We start from the raw sequence: 24,910 nt of genomic DNA on the forward strand, positions 1-24,910 counted from the left end.
GAACTGCACATTTATCTACATTGAACTCCATCTGCCATATTTCGGACCATTCTTCAAGCTTTTTCAAATCTTGTTGTAAGGTGTTTCTTTCTTCTTTTGTATTAGCTACTCCATAGAGCTTAGTATCATCGGCAAAGATTTTACATTTAGATGATAGATTGTCTGGCAAGTCATTGATATAAATCAGGAAGAGAACTGGTCCCAGTACACTTCCTTGTGGAACTCCACTTGTTACCAGTCTCTCCGTTGATGCTGTTCCATTCACTATCACTTTTTGTCTTCTATCTTTGAGGAAATCTCGGACCCATTTGACTGTCTGATCATTAATTTGATACTGTTCCAGTTTCTTGATTAGGCGCCAGTGTGGAACTTTGTCAAATGCCTTTCTGAAGTCGAGGTATATGACATCTAAATTGTTGCCTAATTCCAGGTCTCTCGTCCAGTCATCCATTGTTTCAAGTAGGTTTGTTACTGTAGACCTTCCCGCCCTGAAACCATGTTGATCTTTGCTGAATAGTTTGTTCTTGGTCATATGATCAACCATTTCTTCTCTAATCAGCTGTTCCATGAGCTTGCAGACGACAGATGTCAGGCTCACTGGTCTGTAGTTTTCTGGATTTTTTCTGTCTCCCTTCTTGAATATGGCTGTGACGTTAGCTTCTTTCCATTCCCTTGGTAGTCTTCCTTCTTTCATCGACTGGTTAAATATCTTGGTTAGGGGTTCTACTAGCTGCTCTGCTAAGTTTTTTAGGATGTAAGGATGAAGTTTGTCAGGTCCAGGTGATTTACTCTCCTTTAGGCTTTGTAGTCTCTTCATTACTCTCTCTTCAGTAATGGCCATTGTGTAGTATCTATATTACTTCTTTTAGCAATATCTGGCAAGTTTTTCTGGTTCTCCACTGTAAAGACACTTGCAAAGAAGAGATTTAGCACCTCTGCCTTGTCTTCATCTTCAGATGCCCAAGTGCCATCTTCTTTTTTTATGTCACAGGTCCCCTGTCTTGTCTTCATTTTACTGTTTACATAACTCCAGAATACCTTAGGATTTTCTTTCGTTTCCTCTGCTATCTTGTTCTCATACTTTTGATACGCTTGTCGGACTATTTTAGTAGTTGCGTTTCTCACTCTTTTGTATTTGTCCCAATCCTCTTCCTTTTTGCTTCTAGAGTATCTTCTATTTACTGCCTTCTTCTTCCGTAATGCCTCTCTCACTTTCTGCGTCATCCAAGGTTGATTTCTCTTCCCAACCCGGTTCCCTCTGCTTTTCGGGATGTTTTTCTCGAAGCATTGGTTAAGTACTCTGGTAAATCTACTCCAGTTGTTTCCTACGGTGTCCTCGATTAGTATTTCCTCCCATTTGATATGCCCCAGTTCCTCTTTCATACTCTCTAGATCAGCCTTCCTATATCTGAGTGTCAGTTTTTCATCTACAGTCTCTGATGTCGCCCTCAGTTTTAGGAATATGGTCGCATGGTCGCTTTTTCCCAGTGGGTGGCTCAGTCTTAGGTCGATAATGTCATTTTCTTCCTCCATCAATATCAAGTCCAATACGTTGGGCTTCTGGTTTTTTCTCTGTCTTGTGGGTTCTTTTATTATCTGTTGTAGGTAGCAATCTTCAATGGTTTCTATGAAACTTTCCTCCAGGCTTCCCTCTTTTGGTTCGTCCATCCCTTTCCACTCCAGTTCCGGCATGTTGAAGTCTCCCATAATAATTATCTCTGAATGCTTTTTTTGTGATGTTCTCCTTATCATCTCCAACATTCTCTCATTATTTTCTCCTGTGCTATTTGGGCTCCGATAAATCACTCCTACTAGTATCTGACTTTGTCCAGTTACTCCAATCGAGCACCAAGCGCTCTCCCTAAAGTCGTGATCTGTGAGTTCCTCTATGGGGTTAACCTTGAGGTTCTCCCTCACCAATAAGTATACTCCTCTGCCGGAAGTTTCAAAATCTCTGCTAGCTATTATAGTGTATCCCTCAATACCTAACTCTGCTATGGTTGGGTGTGTTGTTGCATTCTTTGGCTTAGCTTCTGTTATTGCTATCACATCTGGATCTTCTTCTTCTGCCATAGCCTTTAGCTCCTCTCTCTTATTCATCACACTGTCTGCGTTCGTGTACATGAACTTCAGAGTATTTTTCATATTCACGTGCTGCCCCTCCTTATCATTTACTGGTACTTCTCTTTTTTGAATTTTTTTGTTGTCTTCGAGTCCTTGCTCAGCAACATTTTGGGCAATTGGACTGACACGTTTCCAATATAGTCATTCCTCGTCCCAGTCCCAGTCATTTCCTCCAACATCGCTATCTCTCTTTCTTATTTGTTCACTAAACTTTTCCCTGAAAATGACCCTTCTCCTATATATGACCACATCTTCCCCTGCTTCTCGTCTTCTCTTCAGCTCCTCTCTTAACTCCTTGGCCTGCTCTCTTTGCATAATTGTTTGGTCAGCTCCAATATACACTTTCTGTAAGCATTCCCGTTTATGGTCTTTCAACTGTTTGCTGTTCCTAAGAGCAGTGTTACGCTGATCCGTTGACATCAGACTTATTTTCATGGGTCTTGGTCTATTATCTCTTCTGCCCAATCTGATCACTTGCTCTATAGGGTTTAGGCTGTCTTTGTCTCCATGGACCTGCAACTCTTTGAGTACCATTTGGGCTTTTCTTATGTCTTCTTTGTTGTCGCCATCTTTTGCTTCTGGTATGCCGTACATAATTACATTCTTCACTCTCTTAGCCCTTTCGTTTCTCTCTTCTTCTAATTCTAGGTTCTTTTTCACCATTGCCTGCTTCTTCTCCTCAGTTTCATTAATTTTCCTCATTTCATTTATATCTTGTCTTACTCTATCTGACTTTTCTTCTGTACTTCTCTTGAGTCGCTCCTTAATCTCACTCGCCTCAGACCTAGGGTAGGCCTCTATCTCATCCTTTGTTGTTGATTTCACTGTTTCTATCATCTCCTCTGTGAATTCACCTTTTTGAATGATATCCACACTTTTATCTACGTCTTCTACTTTTTTCCTGAGTTTATCTACTTCCTTTTCAAGCTGCATGAAATTGCCCAAGAACTTTGAGGCCACTTTGTTGCAGGACTTAGAGCAGTAGTAATGCAGCAGCGGACATTTTTTTTCTGAGTCTTTCTTCAACAGTTGATAGGTGTCATCATCTATCTTTTCGCACAAAGTATGAAACCACTGGTCACAGAGCTCGCACTGTAAGCATTTCTCAATCTCTTTGCATACATATTCACATTTTCCGCAAGTCTCAGTCTCAGCTTTTGCTTTTGCCTTATTTGTACTCATCGGTGCAGGGCTTTCTTTCCTACTACTGCCACTACTAGTACTGGCACTGCCAGATCTACATTTCCTACTACTGCTGTTTAAGCTCATCTTCTTACTTGTTAAATGACTAGATCTATCTAAGTCTAAGCTATACTGTATCACTGTATCTTGTTGTTCACTCCAATCTGATAAGTATCTAACTAATCTCAACTAGATATCTCAAGTACACACACAAGCCGGAATCCTCTCGAAGGCAGAAATTACATAAATCCAATTCGAAAAAGAACAAGTTTTGATGTCCGATATTTCTTTCAAGTTTTGTGTTTCTGGTGAGGGGAGCGAGAAGATTTAATATCAATATTGAATAATAATATTGAGTAATATTGTCACTGCCTAAATATTTCTAGAATTTAGATCAAGAAGATTGAATCAGGAGAGAAATGTAAACACGTCCGCCATCTTGGATTTCCCGCCAAATGTCTGGCTGGTCTATATTTGCCCAACTCAAACTGCTGCTACTATACTACTTGTCCACAAGACTAATGTTCTCTGTTTAAACATAGCAAGATAATGACAGGGACCTTGCTCTTTTACTTTTACCAATGCTGAGACCTGCACTACCATGGGCATGGGCCATATTTACTTTTACAATTCTTTTTGGTCAAAAGGAAAAAAGGAAAAGAAAAAAAAAAGAATGAGAGAGAGAGAGAGGGAGAATTAAATCCGACTTTTATAAAAAAAATCCATAATATGATTATTATTATTTTTTTTTTTTGTGTGAACAGAATCAGAAATTAGGACTTGAACTCCAGTTCAGTTAAGGCCTATAAAATTAGAATCCTTCTTTGCTTCAGCTTTATATTCAAATATTATATTGGTACTTGAAATATACATCTCAAAGTCTAACCAGTGTTTTTCGGTCAATTTTTAGCACAACACCAAGGAGCATACTGTTACGCTATAACAGCGTTTTTGTAACATTTCTGTAGGCCGCTTGCAATGATACTGAAAACTGGTGCAAATCATTTTTCCAATCTTAAAAGTTGAGGGGAGATTCCCCTTCCCCCTGTCCCCTTACTTTATCCTTTTTTTGGTCGTATTTTCTCACTTTGTCTACATTTGAGATCTGCCATTTTGTTTGTATGACACTAGTTGCAGGGAAAAGGTTCCCCCTTGACTCATCTCATATTTTTCTTATCCTGAGGGGAGACCACTAAACCTCCTCCTTCTTCCTCCCCCCCCCCCTAACCACTTTGACTCTTTAAATGAACTTTACCAGCTTTCATAAAAATGACCTGTCAATTTAAGGTGAAAGGATATTATTCTGTCTAGAGCTAGCGAAGCAGTCTGGCCAAAAATGCAATTATGCTCACAAATTTAGAATAGTACCCAAAAATGATGATATTTTCTTTTTCAGTGACTCAAATTTCATACAAAAACAATAGACTTGTGATCGTAGATGTTGGTGTTGTTCTAAAAATTTCCCTAAGTCACATCTTACTAGCTCTGTGTTTTTTTAGCTTTTTCAATGAAAATACAGTGCAACCTCTGGATAACGACACCTCTGGATAACGACACCCCTGAATCACGACAACCCCTGGATAGCGACAATGACCTCTGGTCCCAATTTTATTGCTATATGTTATTAGTAATAAAAAACCCCAAATAGTGACGTACATTTGAGTAAAACCCCTGTTTAGTGACATCGTTATAGCAATAATAGGCAGTTGGTACCAATGCTTGGTAACTGACCATTGTCATCACATAGTCTTAACTTATAAAAAACGCCTTTTTCCCCCCCTCCCAATGAGATCGCTTCGTTACCGACCAATCAAAACACATGTTTACTACACTGCATGGAACCAGCGCTTGTTCATATGGAACCACAGCAAGGGTCCATTAACCTTAAAGCCTTCCATGTTAGCTACCTTTCTGAGGTCAGTGGAGGTGAACTGATATCAGGCAATGCCATGTCCAATGGGGGCAATTATGGATATTTATGGTCTTAAGGCATGTTGGATTAATGGAGAAAATAATAACAACCTCTTTCACTTTATTATTTTCATTTGAAAAATCAGTTATTTCTCTAAAAACATCAGTCCAAATTTTATCTTATTGTGGTGAATACCAATTTAAAAAAAAAATTTTCTAAATATCGTAAGATGTAGATCTACTCATTTTTAAGTGCTTGTGAATTTTGCTGCACTTAAATAAAATTTTGGTATTCAAAACTCATCAGCAGTATTGCACGGATATGACTTTAATTAAAATCAGGCCTGTCAAAGGTTGTTTTCAGCTTTGATTTTTATCAATTTACTGACAAAAAAATTTTTTTTTTAATGTAGAAATTGCGATTTGGATCCTATTTTATTTGTGGGTGGAAATCATTGATATTTCTTTTTGTTTGGTAAAAATCGGACAAAAATTCCGACTTTGGTGATGAAAAATTACACTGATGACAATTATTGTAAATATAACAAAATACTATTAATAATTTCTAACTCCTGTATTTGCAGGCCGATTTGTAATTTGTGGTAGTGGTATCAATTTATTGTAATAAAGAGATAGGAACTTCAGAGCTATTTTTTTCTGATGTGAAATTATTACTTTGCATTATTTAGTACTGAGAAAAATGTTTGGTAAATAAAAATATTATCCTCTTTGATACACCGCCACCATCTATTCTTGTAGAATAGTGAGTCAAGCATACCAAAGTCATCGACCTATCACAAGCTCTCAAGGTATTACGCTACGGTTAGGCAAAAAATTTGACACCTTTCTGAATAGGCCTAATAGCTAAGAAGTGAAAGTAAAAAATATAATTGTGAGGAATTTGAAAGTTACACTGTTGAAATCAGCTTGTAAAAAGAAGAACAATGGTCTTTATTTCAGAAAAGCAGCATCGGCTGATTTTATTAATATCTATATCATTGTTAATATATCAATGAGACGAGATCAGTGATATACTTTGTTTAAAATGTAACTCGAACATAGATTGGCTTTTTGACCTATCAGCCCTGCCTTACTAATAAATTAAGATGGTGATTGTGACGCAACCATGAGATGACTATTGTCTAAAGCTTCAACAGTGAATCAAAGCATGAGTTGACAGTTGTTGACTCGTGAGCTGCCAGAATAATAGCCAATCGTTCTTCGATCAAAAAACTCAAGAACTCATGAGAACAAAAGTTTGAAATACGGTGATGGACAGACCTATGAAATAGTTTCTGGGTGGAGTATAGTCATGAGTGACTGTAAAAAACGAAAATGCGACTGCAGATAGCAAAGGGTAGGCTTATATCATCAAAGGATGTCTACATGATTGACATGGCCATATAAAGAACTCATTATCTACTCCTCCAAAAATAATCTGAACACTAGAGGGTTAATAAAGTAGATCATAATCTGGCATAAATGGAAAAGTCAACAATGGGATAGGAAATTTTTTGAATAATCATACTAAGTTGGTAGCTGTAGAGGGCAAATAATCTAGCTTTGTCTCAATTGAGTCAGAAGTTCCTCAAGGCTCAGTCCTTGGACCATCTTTGTTCCTTTATAATTTATAATATCAACAATCTAGGTGAACACTTCACTTCCTGGTGGGGTTCCTTACCTCCCATAGTGGGCAGGGAGGTACTTACTGGGTCTTCTACCCACCTATATCTGTTTTCCACCATGCTTTCTATCTTTGTCTTGAAATGAGATTACTTGGTTTTGTCCAGGCCCTGGCCGGAAACCCTGGCTGGGAGGGAAACAGTCAAATGTTTAGTTAGAGTTTTGGGAGATGAAATTTTGTTCCTTGTAAATCATCTCTCTGATATGCACTGCATTATGTTTCTTTATATTATGTATGATTTGTAAAACATTTGAGTGTATTCCTCTTAGCGGGGACCTGTGCTTGTGTCTGGATGAGACTTTTAGTGATCTCAAACTAAGTACTTTGATAGTGTGCTTTTGGAATCTACACCTGTTTCTTATTTGAACCAATTCCCCTTTGTCTTTCCTTTTTTTGGATGCTTTATTGTAATTCTAGAACTTTTTACTGTCCCATTTTCTTCCTTTTTACTGGCGCTGAACTGACCTTAATGTGTTGCAAGTGCCGTAAAATCCTTAAAAACAAACAAACAAACAAACAGACAAACAAACTTCAAAAGTCTCTTTGCAGATGACATAATCGCTTTTTAATAATAAAATTAAAAAATGGAAAAGGATAATCTGCAAAATGACCTAAAAGATTAACACTACGGGAGCAGAAACATCACATGGAGTTCCATCTGGAAAAATGCGATGCATTCTCCATAACAAGAAAGAAAATGCATTAAAATACAACCACACATTACACAACTGGGTTCTATCAAATATTTGGGGATTACCATTAGACCAAATCTGAATTGGGAAGAGCACAAAATAAATATTACATCTTAAACCAACAAGACTTCAGAAACTTAAAAGTAAAATCTATTGGACTGAAAGAGGAAGCACACAAATCATTAGTTTAGTGAGACCCCTGATCGAACATGCCAGCACTGTTTGGGACCCCTATGTGGAATTCCAAATTCAACAATTAGAAATGATCCAAAGAGGAGCTGCTAGATACACAACAGGAAACTACAGTATTATCTCGAGTGCAAACAACATTTTAAAGGAGCTTCTCTGGTAGCCCCTTCATTTGTGAAGAAATTTGTCTCACATTGATACACAAGATAAAACATTCTTTAGTAGCCAAACCAGCAACACATGTCACCAAAACAAGTCACAAAAATAGTTTCATACCACTCTCAAGTGGTGCAAACTACTGTAAATTCTCATTCCAGAAGATTGCAGACTGGAGCAAACTTCCTGAAGATATCACATCACTCCAAACCTCTCCCCCTGCACTTATGTCATCAATATTGTGAACGTTTTTTCCAGCCCAGAGGAGATGCCAAATTTTCATCGCTTTTTTCAAAAATAGATTTATTTACTTATTTATGTTTGCCTTTATGTGTCCAAAAATACAGTCTTACTTTGATTGTAACATATGTCAAAATCTTCCCAATAATTGTCGACATTATACAGCAGATCAAAGTTTTAGGAAACTCTGAGAGCAATTGGCCAAAAATGTAGAATCCACAAAAAATATACTATGCAATCCCTGGATAATGACATCGCCCAGGACTGAAAAATTATGTTGTTATCCAGGGTTTTCAAGATGGTGGGAAAAGGGAGCGTGGTGAGGCCTGTGAGAATAAAGATTCGATCAGCAGCCCAGTGCCTGTGATAAGACGTGTCCCAACCATGCTAGAAAATGTATTTTTCCTGTGACAAAGGTTTTACCTGTTACACTTTCACTCTCCATGTGTATTGTCATTGTTTTGATCGGAATATTGCTCAGCTGACTCGTCACAGGCTACTTTAAAGACCATATGACAGTGATAAATTAAGAAGCAGGCACTGATAGAGATCTGAAAAAAATGTGAAAAATGTGTACACATTTTTTAATATCATTATTTTAAGGTCAAAGCTGTTGCTGTTTAAATGTATTGAGCCAGCCATTGTTCGTTTGAAAATCCGAAACCCTTAAGCTTGTCCATAATAATTTTTCCTGCTCACAGATGATAGGGCACATTGGTGCATATGAGGCTGTGCCAAAAAGTTGTTTTCATAACATTTGCAACAAAAATACTCCAACACTAAAAGTCATTTGGAAAAGCTAATGACAAAACTCATCTTCATCAGTAGGACATCTCATTGACAGGATAGGAAGAGTTTTTATTGGTTAGGAGGATGAGATGATGTTGTTAGTAAATAGGCTAGATTTTTTTTTGTATCAAGCGACCGTGTCAATTGCTGATTCTTGCAATATTGATATAGTTAAACAGGGAGTCTACTAAAATGTATGTCGCTATTTTGGAGACTTTATTACCGATAACATAATATAGCAAAAAAATCGGGACAAATGCCCCTATTCAGGGATGTAGTTATCCAGATGTTGCATTGTACTTACTTAATGGGGAAAAACTGTCAACCCTCAACCAAAAAAAAAAAAAAGAAAAGCTTACAACCTTTGTTTGATAAATATACATCATTCAATTGATTATTAGTATTTGTTGGGTATTTTAAAATTAAAAAAAAATTAATGGTTGCTTTGAGAATAATTTTTACTTTTTCTTGGCAGCACGAAGATGACCTCTCAGATGGACAAGATGATAGTGGTAAGAATTAATTTAGATTGCATCAATTCTTATTGTATGTACACGTTTCGGTATGTGTGGTGTAGTAGTCATTCATTTGGATCACTTTTACCTAAAAGGGAGGTCTTGTGGTCAACTTGTAAATAGCCCTTTTTTGGGTAAAATTAGAGGCTCTTCTTTTGTCAAACAATGGTTTTGTTTTCAAAAATATTTGATGTGAACCTTTAAAAATATGCCTGGGATATCCTATAACATTTTCAATGTGTAGGCTCTGGAAGCTCATAGAGGCTGGTAATAAAATTGAATAAGCTGTGTGCTGCATTTTTTATTTTAATTTTTATTTCTAAAGGAAAATTTAAGACAAACGACATAGATATGATAACAGGGAGAAGAATCTACCAGATAAGAGGATTGTTCTGATCCACTTTAAAAATGCCTATGAAAGACTATTGTGGAGTATTCTACACAGGAGTCTCAGTCCAGGTTTCTCATGTGGCCATATATTTGTTTGTTTTCAAAGCAAACAGTTTTATTACAAGTGTCAAACTCTAACAAGTAAATATATATATATATATATATATATATATATATATATATATATATATATATATATATATATTATTTTTAAAATATTTACCACACTGTTTGAGACAGTCTACATTAATGTTTCAGGCTTAATTAGCCATCGTCAGGACTGAGTTGGTTTGTTGACTGTTGTTGTATGTTGAAGTGGTTCCGGTTTGCAGTTGATTAACAAGAACTTCCGGCGATGTGGACACATACCGTACATCTCACTTTTCGTGTTGAGTGTGGCTTCATGAGGGTGTTTGATTATAGTATATTTCTCTTCCAGACATAAGCTACATTGTTTTGTTGTTGGTGTGTATCCTGTTGCTTTAGATAAAATTTTCCATGAAATGTTGTGGTCTAGTTTGTTGTCTTTTAATTTCCAAATATGTTCGCTGAGTTTTGTGGATGTTTTTTTGTTAGTGTTTCTAAATGTTGAGGTGTGGAGGTTGTATCTTGTTTTGAAATTATTTTCCGTTAGTCCTACACATTTTTCTTGCTTGTTTGTTTTATTTTCGGTGACTGTGGCTTGGTAAATTAAACTTGATTCTAAACATTGTTGTTTAGCGGGCAATGTTCCTTATTTCTGCAGTTGCATTTTCTGGTGGGTGGGTTTTGCTCTTGTCGGTGGTTTATTAATATTTTTTTGTTGTGGCTTGAAATTATTTGTTCTATGTTGCGCATACACGAGTAGCTTATTTTTATGGTATTCCTGTTGATAATTTTATGTAGCTTGTGGTTTTACACCAACATCACAGAAGAGGAAAAACACATCATCAAACACACCAAGCACAGCACACTATACTATGACAAGTTCGACGGTGCTGAAACTTGTGTGTTGGGGTTTACATGAGAGGGGGGCGTCTGTGTATTCAAATGGTGTGTTGTATCCGCTTTTTGTGAGTGCTTCTTTGTAGGGGGTGGCTGCGATGTTGAATATCTCTCTGTTTTCCGAAAGTTTGCTCACCCTCAGTGCTATGCTTTTTGGTATGTTTTCAATGACGGAACGGGGGTGGTTGCTGTTTTTATTAATGTAGCTAATGGTGTTGTTTGGTTTTCTGAACGGTTGGAATGAATAGGATTTTATGTCGAATGTGATGTCGAGGAAGTGAACTGTTTTTTTGTTTGCTTCTATCGTGATTTTCAAATTGTTGTTTTGGAATATTTTACAGATTTGTTTTTTGATGTTTTCATTCGCTCTTGGTCGTTTGTTGGTTATAGCGAGTCCGTCATCTCTATAGAGGCCGATGTATGTGTGTGTATGTTGCAGTTGTGACAGGATGTAGAGTCCGACCAGTTCGCATGTTTCAGCACCGTCGAACGAAGTCATTGTTACGTTGAAATCATTATGTCGCTTTGTCCACGGCGTGTTGTCATAGTATAGTGTGCTGTGCTTGGTGTGTTTGATGATGTGTTTTTCCTCTTCTGTGATGTTGGTGTAAAACCACAAGCTACATAAAATTATCAACAGGAATACCATAAAAATAAGCTACTCGTGTATGCGCAACATAGAACAAATAATTTCAAGCCACAACAAAAAAATATTAATAAACCACCGACAAGAGCAAAACCCACCCACCAGAAAATGCAACTGCAGAAATAAGGAACATTGCCCGCTAAACAAGCAATGTTTAGAATCAAGTTTAATTTACCAAGCCACAGTCACCGAAACTAAAACAAACAAGCAAGAAAAATGTGTAGGACTAACGGAAAATAATTTCAAAGCATGATACAACCTCCACACCTCAACATTTAGAAACACTAACAAAAAAACATCCACAAAACTCAGCGAACATATTTGGAAATTAAAAGACAACAAACTAGACCACAACATTTCATGGAAAATTTTATCTAAAGCAACAGGATACACACCAACACAAAATAATGTAGCTTATGCCTGGAAGAGAAATATACTATAATCAAACACCCTCATGAAGCCACACTCAACACGAAAAGTGAGATGTACGGTACGTGTCCACATCGCCGGAAGTTCTTGTTAATCAACTACAAACCGGAACCACTTCAACAAACAACAACAGTCAACAAACCAACTCAGTCCTGACGATGGCTAATTAAGCCTGAAACATTAATGTAGACTGTCTCAAACATTGTGGTAAATATTTTAAAAATAATAATTCGCTCCATTACTACATGTCGAGCACTTTTCTTACCATATTTGTATCAAACACGATTCAATATATATATATATATGTATATTATAACATAGGTGGGAGTTTCCTGCCAAAATGAAATCAAGGTCCCACTTAAACCCGCTATTTTCAGTGATGATATTGGTAATGATATCTTCATTGCAATTACTGCTACTACAACCGCCATCAACACACCATCATCTCTACTACCAGTACAACAACTCCCACTCATCATTTAATCCTTTACATTCCTTCAACAGTACATCTCCACCGTATTCTGTTCTGTGTCTTCTTCTTCATCTCCCCCAGGACATTCTAGACAACTTCGCCTTTCTCACAAGACCTCCATGTTTTAACGGGTTTTTTTGGCCTCCTTTTTCCCTGAGGGTTCCAGTCCACAGCTTGTCTCGTACTGTCTGTTGTTGGTTTTCTGAAATTGTGACCAATCCATTTCAATTTTCTTGTTGAGATTTGTTTGCTAATTTCCTCTTGTCCAGCTTTTAACCACACGTCTTTATTACTGATTTTCTCAGGCCATCTGATACCGACTATGTTTGTAAAAGTTTGAAGTTTTTTTACAAAGAGTATTGGTCACTCTCCATGTTTCTGAGGGATACAGAAGGACTGCTTTTACGTTAGTCTTGTATATTCTGAATTTGTTTTTTATTGATAGATTTGTTGATTTCCATATAGTTCTGAAGGGGGTCCCGATAGCTCAGTTTGTAGAGCACTCACTTCAAATGCAAAGAGACCAAGATCGATCCCGGGTGCAGTGAAGATTTTTTTCTGACCCCCTTGTCCACCCAGCAGTAAATGGGTAGTTGAGTCTGCTAGATTTAGTGGAAAGTACTTTGCAATAGACTAGCAATAGTCTGTTTCACTCTATAGAAACCGGCATAAACTCCAACTTCATGGGCCCAATGGCTCCGAAGGACTACAAGTTAAGAGTTTTGAGGGTGATCATGCATATCATTTCCTTTCTAGCCTCTATGTCTTCATCTGTTCCTCCAGATGGAACAATGCTACCCAAATTTGTCTACGTCCTTCAGATTGTTTCCATTTACTGAGATGGGTGTTGTGTTAAGTAAACTTATCACCTCTGTTTTCATTGCGTTTATTCTTAAACCAGTCTGTACTGCTTCCTTGACAAGTCTGTTTTTGATTGTAAATGCTGATGGGATTGTGATAATAAGCAAATATCATCAGCAAAGTCAAGGTCTTCTAGATATTGAGCCAGGTTCCATTTTATTTCAGTCTTTTTATCTCCCACAGTTCTGCGCATTTTCCAGTTTATTACTGTTAGAAATATCATTGGCATAAGAAGACATCCCTGCCTCACTGCAGTCTAGATCTCGAAGGAATCTGAAAGTTTTCCATTATGGATTACTTGGTAGCTTGCTTGGTCATATGGTTGTTTAATAAAATTTATGGTATGCTGTAATGATGTAGTATCTTCCAAATAACCTCCCTATGAATACTGTCAAATGCCTTTGGTTTTGACCATATTTTTTAAAAAGAGGCTGCAACATGTCCACTGTGGTGTTTAAATTCGTTTTGAGGGCCTCTGGGAGCAAAACATCTGGTCTTGGAGCTTTTCCATTTTTCATTGCCTTTAATGCTTTGTAAATCTCTATTCTACATGGTGGTGTTGTATTTACATCAACCTTGTTTCGGCTGGTTCTATTTCTGGGATTGTGTGAATTGGGGCCTGATTTAGAAGTTCTCTGAAATGTTCCGTCCATCGATTTCTCGGTTGTATTTCTATTGTCAGAGGTTGACCGTTTCTATCCTTTACAGTCCTTGCCTGTTCCGTTTTCTTATCTGAAAGCATTTTGGTGATATTGTACAATGTTTTTAAGTCTCTTTTGCCAGCTGCTGCTTCTGCTTCAGTAGCTAAGTCATTGAAGTGTGTCCTTATGTCTTTCCTTGCACTTCTCTTGCCTTTTTTGTTTACACTGTAGTATTCATTTTTCAGATCTTTCCTTTCTTCATTATTCTGATGTTAATTTATTTCTAGTTTATGTGTTTTCCTTTCATCAACAAGATCCCAGGTTTTATTCAACAGCCAAACTTTGTCATTTCTTGATTTTTTACCAAGAGTTTCTGGGCATGCTTCATTCCTGGTGTTCTTCAGACGAATCCAGTGTCAAGGTTTGTTCCCTCAACAAGATTTTCTCAAAGCTCGAATCGATTTCGTAAGAAGATGCTAAATGTGTTCTTGTTGTATTGTTCTCTAAGTTTTGGAGTATTGAATTTGCGGTGAGGTCGCTCACAATTTTCTCTGTATGTCCTAAGTTTGAGCTTCAAAGTTCCTAAAAGTAGGTGATGGTCTGAGGCTCCGTCAGCTCCGTGGGTGTCTATAAGGCTGTGTCTCTACTCTCTTGATATTGTGAGCTGGTCAATTTGGTTTTCAGTGTGTCCATCAGGTGTTATACCCATATACAACTACCAATACCACAATATTAATATTATTAGTACCGCTATACTACTACAACCACTAACACCACATCATCATCACTACTACTACTACTACTACTGCTACTATTACAACTACCTCTACTGTTACACCCGCCAATTTATCACTACTATTACTATTACTACTACTACTACTACTACTACTACTACTACTACTACTACTACTACTACTACTACTACTACTACTACTACTACTACTACTACTACTACTACTACTACTACTACTATTACTACTAATACCACCACTATTACTGCTACTACCACCACCACCATTATTATTATCACTAGTATCCTTATCATCACCATCCTCATCATCCTCGTCATCATCATCATTATATATCATCATCATGACTACTACCACTACTGCAACCACCACCACATCATCACTATTACTATCACTACTACCACCAGCAACAAACCATCAATCCTAACCACTAACAGAATACAATCATCAATCTCTCGTTTCTTCTTTTTTTTCTTTTCCTTTTTTCTCTATTTTGTTGTTGTTGCTGTTATACTATTTATTATGTTGATGATATCAGTGAAAACACTGGTTTTGCTGTCAGAGTGTCACATACTATATTCACCCCTTGTCCATCCTTAAAGTTTGGGCGCTTTGCGCCCTGGGTTTTCATGGATCCACTTTTCCCTCTGAAACCATGATTTTCAATTCCCACCTAGGATTTTATTAATGCTCTGTATTGATCAATGTATAGGTTCTTTTGAAATTGTCACCCATGTAGTTCATTGCAATGCAATCAGGGTTTTAGTTTATAAGATTATAGAGGCAATATAAAAGCTCTTCCATTATTGTGAATAACTTCATCGTCATCATCATAATCATCATCATCATCATTATCATCATCATCATCATCATCATATTGTCGTCACATTGATCATTTATCGTCATGAATTAAGATAATACTAATAATACAAAAACATGAACAACAACAACAGCAACAACAACGACATAATAATAATAATAATAATAATAATAATAATAATAATAATAATAAATAATAATAATAATAATAATAATAATAATAATAATAATAATAATAAAAATAATAATGATGATGATGATGACAATAACAATAATAATAGCATTAATGCAGGTTTTTGTTGTTGTTGTTTTTTTGTATCTGATGATGCTGTTGTTGTTGTTAGAAGACTTTAAAACGTTGCAAATATTGATAAATACTTTTTAAAAAATAAAACAAGGGAAGAAATATTGATTAGCAAGTCATTTATTATCAGAAGTTCATTTTTCGGTGAAGCTTATTCTGTTTTCAACATTTCAGATCAACAGAATGTTTCATAGTTAAAAGTTATTCTTATACAATAATTATTCCCAGCTGTGCAATTGTTTTGATGAATTTGATTTATGGCTAGTAGCTTGTTTTGTGTAAAATTAGAAAATGAACTTGAAAACAAAAAAGAAAGAAAAACCATTTTAAAAAACCCAACAAAACATCAACCCAAAACACAACTGTATCCCTTTTCTCATGTGATGCATTGGTAAATTCATGCGTGGAGGGATACAATCTTTATACAATCTATTCAGTTATCACTCCTTCCTTTCGTGTAAAAGTTCTGTTGCATTCTGTATCATTCACTCTAGATGAAGACCACAAACCAATGACCGACTTGTATCAGCTTTTTGGGGATAGTTCCACTCTTAGGGCTTTAGCAACCAAAGTCAAGTATGTATTGCTTATATGAATCATTGTTTTTTATGTTAATCATATAGATCTTTTAAAATGTTTTTAATTGGTAGAACCATTTTCATGTTTTATATACTCTTAGCACAACTTAATCAAACCATGTGCAAATGCTATAATCAAGATCGTTTTATGAATTTCTTCGATACAATTAATGCTATTGTTATTAAAACTAACAAGTTGTTTCAATACTGAAGCTGATTATGAATATGTCATTTGCTGAGAGAATAATACATCACTAACAATGCACAACAGATAATTTTGTTTGATTACAAAGACAGAGTATGAATTTTGGAGGAATGCATTTTGAAAATTTTATCATAAAAGAGAGGAATTAGTGAAACTTAAAAGGCAATACTTGGCAAGGAATAAATTTTGTCTCTGAAATTATATATATTTGTATCTTTCATAACGATAACATTGGTAGCTCAGTGGAATGATTTCTTATATTTTAACAACTGTTTACAATGTCGATTGTGGTCAGCGATAAATTCAAAACTCTAGATCATTGTTGTGTCCTTGGATAAGACACTTTACACACATTATCCCATTCCCCTCAGTTATGAAGAATACCTAGCTATAATCTGTTACAGATATTTATAATACAATAAGAATGTCTAATAGGTGACTTGTACAGAATTCTATAATTATTTTCATATTTGGCCTTCTTGAGGAATAAATAAAGCAATTTAAAACACATTGAGCATTGTGAATAGTTGTAATTGTAGTATAAATGTTCATATTTATTTTGTTTATTTTTATTCATATAAACTTAGAATAATCCTATTTTTTTTCTCGATGGTTTTGTGGTTGATGTATCTTCATTTGCTAGAAGTTAATTGTTTTTAGGATAAAATGTCTCGACAATAAAGTAGCAACTTGTGCAATTGAATTTTTTTTTTTCAGTTGAGTAAATCGTCAATTCAATTTGATTACATCAATTATTATTTTATCTTTAGTAAATTGACTGTTTTGTAAATTAGTATCACTTATGAAAAGAGATTCTCATCAGGTTTCTATAGAAGTTGATCTTTTTAATAATGTTATTGATATTAAAAGATATATTCTAGAATACTATGTTGAAGAATTTTTAGTATTTCACCTCAGATATTGATAAGGCCACAAAGACAGCTTAGGATAAAATTAATGCTTCAAATGTTACTCACTTCTTTAGGGAGAAGATTCCTGAAAATGTCATTTTACAACACCATGCCCACATCATGGCATGGCTGGAGGGGAGACATGAGATGGGGGAGGTAAGTAAAAACCAACTCTAAGATGCATCAACATCACAGGAAGTGAGTCTTATTTGAGATTGGAGACAACGGTTTATAACCAGCTTTCACAGAATAGAAAACAATCAACGCTTAATGATTACTCTTCTTACAAAAAATAATGTCACATTTTGTTGTCGATAAAACATGAAAAAGAAAAGAAAATAAGAGAACAACAAAAACAACAACCAGGAATAACAACAACAAAAAAAACCCCCAAATAATCAAAACAAAACAAAACAAATTTGAACATGAAGGTCCCAAGCCTGTATTAAGCTCAGAGAGGAATGACCTACATAAATGGCACATGCAAGCTGGTGCTTAGATGTTGTTTTTTAGCTTCTCCGCTTAATTGACACTCACCTGAACTCCCGAGGGTGTGCGATTAAGCAGAGTCAACTGTAGTATGGAATTTTTCACTTGTCTTTGAAATGGATTATTTATCGTGAATATTTCTTTTTGTTGGTATAAATATTAATGACATTTGCTATTTGACAATGTTCATAAATAATGATCAAAATAACTAATATATTTTACCATCCAATGCTAGATTACTATATTTAGCTGTATGTTTGAAATATCACAGTTCAATGCTCCATATAAAACATCATATCTGCTTCAGGATACTGTCACTCTGGCCCAATTTTGTGACATGATGATGAACCAAGGTGTGAAGAGACCAGACGCTGTGAGGGTAAGGATTTTTTTTTAGGTTACCAGCATAAGTTGTTTTCAGAATTAATATTTTTGAAGCTGTGGTTCAACTTCTTTCTAGCACATTAAAGGCCATTTGAAAAGTGGTTCTCCATTTTTAAAGTCAACCTGTGGTATCATTCTATTGTTGGACAGATAGAGTCATTAAATCTCCAAAGTCAGAATACAAAATCCCAGTGCCTTCTTTGTGATGCGCATCGTGTCCCTTCCAACCCACAGGGAAATGGCTTACTTCGCTTCTGTTTTCATTTCAGGATTACAACCTTAAAAGCATTTTTTTTTTGTTTTAAATTTTTTCATTTTAGTTTTCATTAGGAATTTAAATACTTTTCTTTTTTTTTTTTTTATTGTGAGGTCTAGTCTTTTTCAATGGAAAGGAAAGTAAAGAAGTGAAAACTATTAGACTGGCTGTTACTTGACAGATAGAATTGGTGTTTTATAGTATTAGTATCATTTCAGGAAATGTATTATAGTCCATTCCATTAAAAAATATATTAGTCAAGAGATTTAATGTTTAAGGATTTTTTCCTTTATAACTTGTTTTTATTTGGTAAGACCGAGATAATACTAAAGTGTATTTTTAGTGAAATATTGTGAAAAAATATATAATAAAGTGAATATGCTCATTCCTATGCTGTTACTATGTAAAATCTGGCCGCAATTTTCTCTTTATATAGTATGCATTGCATACTAAGTGCAACTTATTATCTATTGTGATGTGAGTACTCATTCATCGTCAACTTGACTGGGGTAAATGTTTTACCACCTAATGACACTAAGCTGGGATCATATTTTGCTTTCATTGCCACCCATCGGGTCAATGCCTGTGCTAATTCTCGTTTTCCTTATTACCATTTTTTTTCCTCACCTATTTTTTAGGCTTTCCATCAGTTTGATTGTGATGGAAGTGGTGTGGCTGATACTGAGACCATGACCATTGCAATAGAATCATATTCAAACCGGAGTGCCATTGGAGAGCTGGGTAAGTCCATCCGTATTCTACAGTCATGCTCTCTCACTCCTGGATTTGTGGATCTGTATGCAGGAAGCAGTAATGTGGAGAAACATGGCACAAGGATGTTGAAGGTATGACAAAGATCTGTTTAATTTTAATTTTTATAAACATTAATATGTGTGATTCTTAATTATTCCTACAAGTCAAGAAAATAAGAAAAAATTTGGTGTGCATTTTAAATCGATTTAAATGATTTGATAGAGAGCAGGACTGCAAGGGTCAGCAAATAGGAACGATGTATATGAAATTGTAATCAAACATATTTTAGTCAGCTTAACATGATATTTTAAATTTACACTATCCGTTCATCATTGATGTAAAATTATTAAAATAGACTATTAAATCCATTCACTATGTTGCCAGTTTGCCTTATTTTATTGCGCAGAGGATTTCAAAAATTGTTTGCCACTTTCCAATTTACAAATGCTAAGAATAAAAATAGTAAATTTTAATGCGAAAAAAACAAAAATCCCTCCCCCTCCCACCAAAGAAACAATAAGACAAATCACCAACTAAGAATGATGCAGACCTGCCTACTGCTACAAAAATTTTGCAGAATTACGAAATTTTGGCTCCATATTCAGAACTTTATGATGAGCATCTCAAAGTCATTAAAACTTATTGAAAATGACAGACTGCATAGTTTTAAAGATTTCGAAGTGTAATTTATTCCTTGTGAAAGTAAATTGTTGATTTTTAACGTTAACTTTAGTGACAGTGACTACAATTCTCATCTCCTAAAAACTACAATTTAAAAAAAAAATTTAGGTAGGCAGGTCTGATTATGGTGAAAAGTATGAAAAAAATAATCACTAAATGGAAGTTTGTTATGATAGAGGTCTTATAGTCATATAATGGTCTTCAATACCTAGTAGTCTTGTGCTTCTAGTGTTTAAGTTGTACCCCCTAAAACGACTTTTAATCTGAAGACAATATATTTGGAGGTTGTATTTACTTATATTATCCGTTATAACTATCTATTTTACATTTACTTATTTTGTCAGCAATTATTTTCCATTTTACATATAGTTAAAAACACCTGATAATTTTTTTCAGTGCCACTTTCCTACACTTTATATATCTATTTTAATATGTAAAATATAACACGTCTGTACAAAAGATTTCCTTTTTGGAATGGAATAAATTATTATTATTATTATTATTATTATTATTATTATTATTATTATTATTATTATTATTATTATTATTATTATTATTATTATTATTGTTGTTGTTGTTATTAGTTTTTAAGAAATTGAAGATGATAAATTGAAGATCAATGAAAATTTCATGGCCCACATTGAACAGCATTTGTATCCCATACCTGCCAACCCATCCGCTTTTGGCGGAATCATTCCTATTTTCACTCTTCCTTTTTGTACTATTCCGCCATTGTTTCTAAAATTCCGATTTTCAAAAATGATGACAATGGTAAGAATAATAGAGAGCAAAGAAGGAAGGGGGGGGGGGGGGTGAAAGAGGTGAAATTCCTATTTTTTGTCTCAAATTCCTATTTTCAGGCGTTCTGATTCCACTTTTGGAATGTGAAAGGCTGGTAGGTCTGTTATCCTTATTTAAGGAGTAATTGTGGGTTTTCTTCTTCTCAATATTTTACATATTTTATGAAAACAATTTCATAAATCCAACACACGTTTCCTTGTCTTTGACTTTCAGACAATCAACTCAGTGGTACAACCATTTATGTTTTATTGTAATTGTGATAGCTGAATGGATCTCATATTAACAGTGATAATTTGTCTTTTTCATTCTTTTGATCCTACTTTGTTTCCAGTATCTTCTTCGTAACAGAGTTGAGACTAAAGCCATGCCCTTTCCCTACCTCAGTAGTTTTTACAATGTTCAGATCATGAGAACTTCAGTGCTTCAGTCTGCCCTGCTATCAAATACCCTAACAGGTAAGATGTAATTGTTAAACCTTGCACATTGGTAATCCTCCATTATTGAGTATGTTGAAGGCTTTCATTCCCTTTTACGGTAATTTTACATGAATCTTGATCCATTTTAGTGGTATTATGAAAAAAATCTAACTTGGTCCTTCTATAAATCCTAGCAGCTCATGCTACAGTTTACCTATTTGTATTTTCTTGAAAAGTGAATTTATTTTCAACGTTGTTTTACTCTTTTTTTTTCCAAACATATTTATAATGTAAAAGAAGTATTAATATTACCAACACTTAACATGCAGGATGAGAAATGGTGCCTGTTAGACGTCACTACAATTTTATGAATTTTTCTTTGACTAAAGTATCCCAGTAAGATTAAGAAGTACAAGATATTTAGACAGGTGTGTGAATTATGCACAATTGATTGATATGAAAACAAAGGTTAAAAGGCCCTTCATTTTGCATTGTAATTTTTTTAAAAGAAAACAAAAAGAGAAGAGAGAAGCTTCAAACTTTTGATGATCATACTTTTTCAAAGATGCTTATAATTAGATAAAGCATTAATTAATGAATCAAAATCAAAAGACAAATTTTTTGTCATCATAAGAATAGACAGAAACAGGACAAATAGTTTCATATGACATGCTTATCTGCCTATCTGAAAATGGTGAGGGGGATTACTTTTAAATGTTTGTGCATTACTCACATAATCAGCCTAAATTGTTTTGCCAAAGAGATTAGAATATACTTTGCACTATCCCCCTCAATCATAAAGTGTCATGTTTTTTGCGCCCAAATACAGACAAGGAACCAGAGACCGATGTTGATGGTGAGGATTTTGAGAAGAAGACCATTGAAAACTGCTATTCGAAATTAGAGGTTTCTTCTAACACAACAGATTCCCAGCTGTGAGTCTTATACACACTGTATATGTTTTGCTCTACATTGAATTATTAAGTTGGATTGATTCTGACATTGTAATAGTTCCATTCCCATTGCTTTTATTTCACAAAATCAGAAAGATTTTTCTTCCTTTAACATGAATCGATATAAATTTTAAAAACTATAAGAATAGAATATATTTTTAAAAAGTTCTGAAAATCTGAAAAATGACATTTGTTCGAGAAAATACTGGTCAATATTATATGATTGATTAAAATGAAAACAATTAGGAAATCTACAAGGCTGTCGTTTTACTCTTAAACTCAAAGGATCATTTATTTTTTGCTCAAAACATTTATGACTTACTTTAAGTAATGTGTTTTAAATTGTCATTTTCGTGATTTGGAACAATACAATGGAGAGCATTGTGACCTTTTGACATAGTGCCAAGATTAGCAATAAGAAATAAAGTACATAGAATGACACATATCAACAATATGTAAAATTTTATGAACTATAATGACATTCAAAATTAAAATCAATTTTGGAATCTGCAAAGATTTTACACTCCATCAATCATTAAATTTTATTGAGTAAAAGGGAGAATACCAATAAATTTGCATTATTTTTTTTTAATTATACGTTAAAAGTAAGGTCCCATAGTCTGGTTATGCTCAATACATTCACAATACTTTAGTTTTCCGTAGCAGGCCTTACAGAACCAAATGTTCATTTCTGTTCTGTTAAGTAACAATGGAAGTATCAGATTCATAGAGAGTTTTCAACTTTTGAGTTGATTGGAACAGGAGACAAGAAGAAAGCCAACTCTATCAACAATGCTGATTTAGAAAAAAAAATAAAAATTCCGATAATATATAAAATTTGATATGCTAGAGTCATTACAAAAAATTGTGGTCAAGGTCCAAAATTACCAAGAGCTGATATTTTTATTCTTGATTTTATGTTCTCAAGACTAACTTTACTATGTTCGATGCTTTTATTTTTCTTGATTTTTCAATATATTTTTATAAAAGAGATTTGGAAAAACCTTAGTTAAGATAATAAATTGTTGGTGTTGAACTTATCCTTAAACATTGTATAGAGTGACTTGTTCAAACCTTCAATACATCATATTTTTAACTACAGCCTGCGTCAATCATCTATGTACTGGCAGTCTGATGGAGCTGCAAGATCTCACTGGATTAGGTAAGCTTAGTTATGGTTATTTGGTAAGCTATTTTTCCTATTTTATCACATTTTTTTGAGTGCTTTGTGATTGTCAAAATTGGGGAACAGGAATTAGTGCCAGACAAAAAAAAATCTGAAGTTGCATATGAAAAGTTTTTGTGATTACTTTCTTATCTTGTTGTTTTTGGTTTTGGGTTTTTTTTGGGTTTTTTTTTTCTTTTTTTTCTTTTCTTTTTTTTTTTTTGTTTGTTTTTGTTTTGCTTTGAATCAAACACCAATCTTCAGCTTTTTACCTTTACATTACTCTAAATTTCTCTCCCATTTTCCTTCACAGTGGCGAGTCATATTGAACCTTATCTCGACCATATCACTATAATTTTCTGCCTTGACATGATTTACCATTAATTATTTGATGTAATACTTTTGCAGCCCTCAAGTTTGATGTTCTGACCATCTGTTTTGTGTTTTTTAATTACTTCCCTAACTTTCAATTATCCTACAGAATCCATGTCAAACCCCAAGTTGTTATCAAGAACCTCTCCATTGGAGTGAATTCCAGTGACCAAAGCTACATGCCAGAGCAAGTTGTCATTTCAGTGGGTCACACAGCCCTCAGGATGAGGGAGATAAAGGAGATCAGAGTACAAAAGTAAGATGTGAATTATATTCAAGAAGACAGATCTCTCATTGAAAAATTCAGGAAAGTTTTATCTTAACCATGAACCCGTTCATTTCTATTTGTGCGGCTATGTGGTATTGTGGTAAGACACTCGCTTTCACTTGCTTTTGGATTGGAAGGTCCTGGGTTCGAGCCTCAGTCGGCACATAGTTGAGTCCTTGGAGAAGGCTCTTTACTCACATTCTCTCACCATACTCGGGTATAAAATAAGTACCTGGCCATTAACAGCGTTGTTTCTGTCTGAAAAAAATGTAATATCGCCTAACAAGCGTCGTGTTCTGTCCTAATTGTTAAATGTTGCTGTTGGCCAGGGACCCCTTGTAAAGCGCTTTGAGCACATTTAGTGGATATTGCGCTGCATTAAAGCTCAATTTTCAAAAATTTGTATCTTTTCCTTCCACTTTGAGAATGCATACGATTTTTTAAAACTTTGTCTATAACCACATTGGCATGATGGATGTCATTTTTAATTAGTTCAAAGGTTTATTTTAGGCAATTGCCATTATACATACATCATCATAGAATTTCCAATAATAAATCAAAACGGGTAAAATCAATAATGAAGCAAAGGAAATAAAAAATAAGATAAATAAATAAATTAAAAAAAAAAATACATAAGTAACTGAATATATAACACTCAGTTGACTATGTGGGCACAATAATATTTCAGGAAACTGGGTGGGGTCCCTGACCTCCCATAGTGGGCAGGGAGGTACGTACTGTGTCTTCTATCCCCCTATATCTGTTTTCCAACTTGCTGTCTATCTTTGTCTTGGAATGAGATTACTTGATTTTGTCTTGGCCCTGGCCGTATATGCTGAGAGGGAAACAGTCAAATGTATAGTTAGTTTTGGGAGATGATATTTTTTCCCGTGTAAATCAT

General features: G+C 34.8%; 1 protein-coding gene across 1 annotated transcript in view; it reads left to right on the forward strand.

The window, feature by feature from the left end:
- LOC144972675 (zinc finger ZZ-type and EF-hand domain-containing protein 1-like) overlaps window positions 1-24,910 on the forward strand; it is a 107,135-nt gene that overhangs the window by 1,070 nt on the left and 81,155 nt on the right. Inside the window, exons 2-10 of the mRNA XM_078914170.1 lie at window positions 9,443-9,479; window positions 16,272-16,353; window positions 17,546-17,627; window positions 18,268-18,339; window positions 19,239-19,445; window positions 21,167-21,290; window positions 22,081-22,186; window positions 23,307-23,366; window positions 23,851-23,997. Coding sequence (XP_078770296.1) covers window positions 9,443-9,479; window positions 16,272-16,353; window positions 17,546-17,627; window positions 18,268-18,339; window positions 19,239-19,445; window positions 21,167-21,290; window positions 22,081-22,186; window positions 23,307-23,366; window positions 23,851-23,997 — 917 coding nt within the window. The remainder of the gene's footprint in view (window positions 1-9,442; window positions 9,480-16,271; window positions 16,354-17,545; window positions 17,628-18,267; window positions 18,340-19,238; window positions 19,446-21,166; window positions 21,291-22,080; window positions 22,187-23,306; window positions 23,367-23,850; window positions 23,998-24,910) is intronic.

The sequence above is a fragment of the Berghia stephanieae genome, chromosome 5 (assembly GCF_034508935.2).
Source record: "Berghia stephanieae isolate SIO BIC M18660-M18661 chromosome 5, UCSD_Bste_1.3, whole genome shotgun sequence".
NCBI lineage: Eukaryota > Metazoa > Mollusca > Gastropoda > Nudibranchia > Aeolidiidae > Berghia > Berghia stephanieae.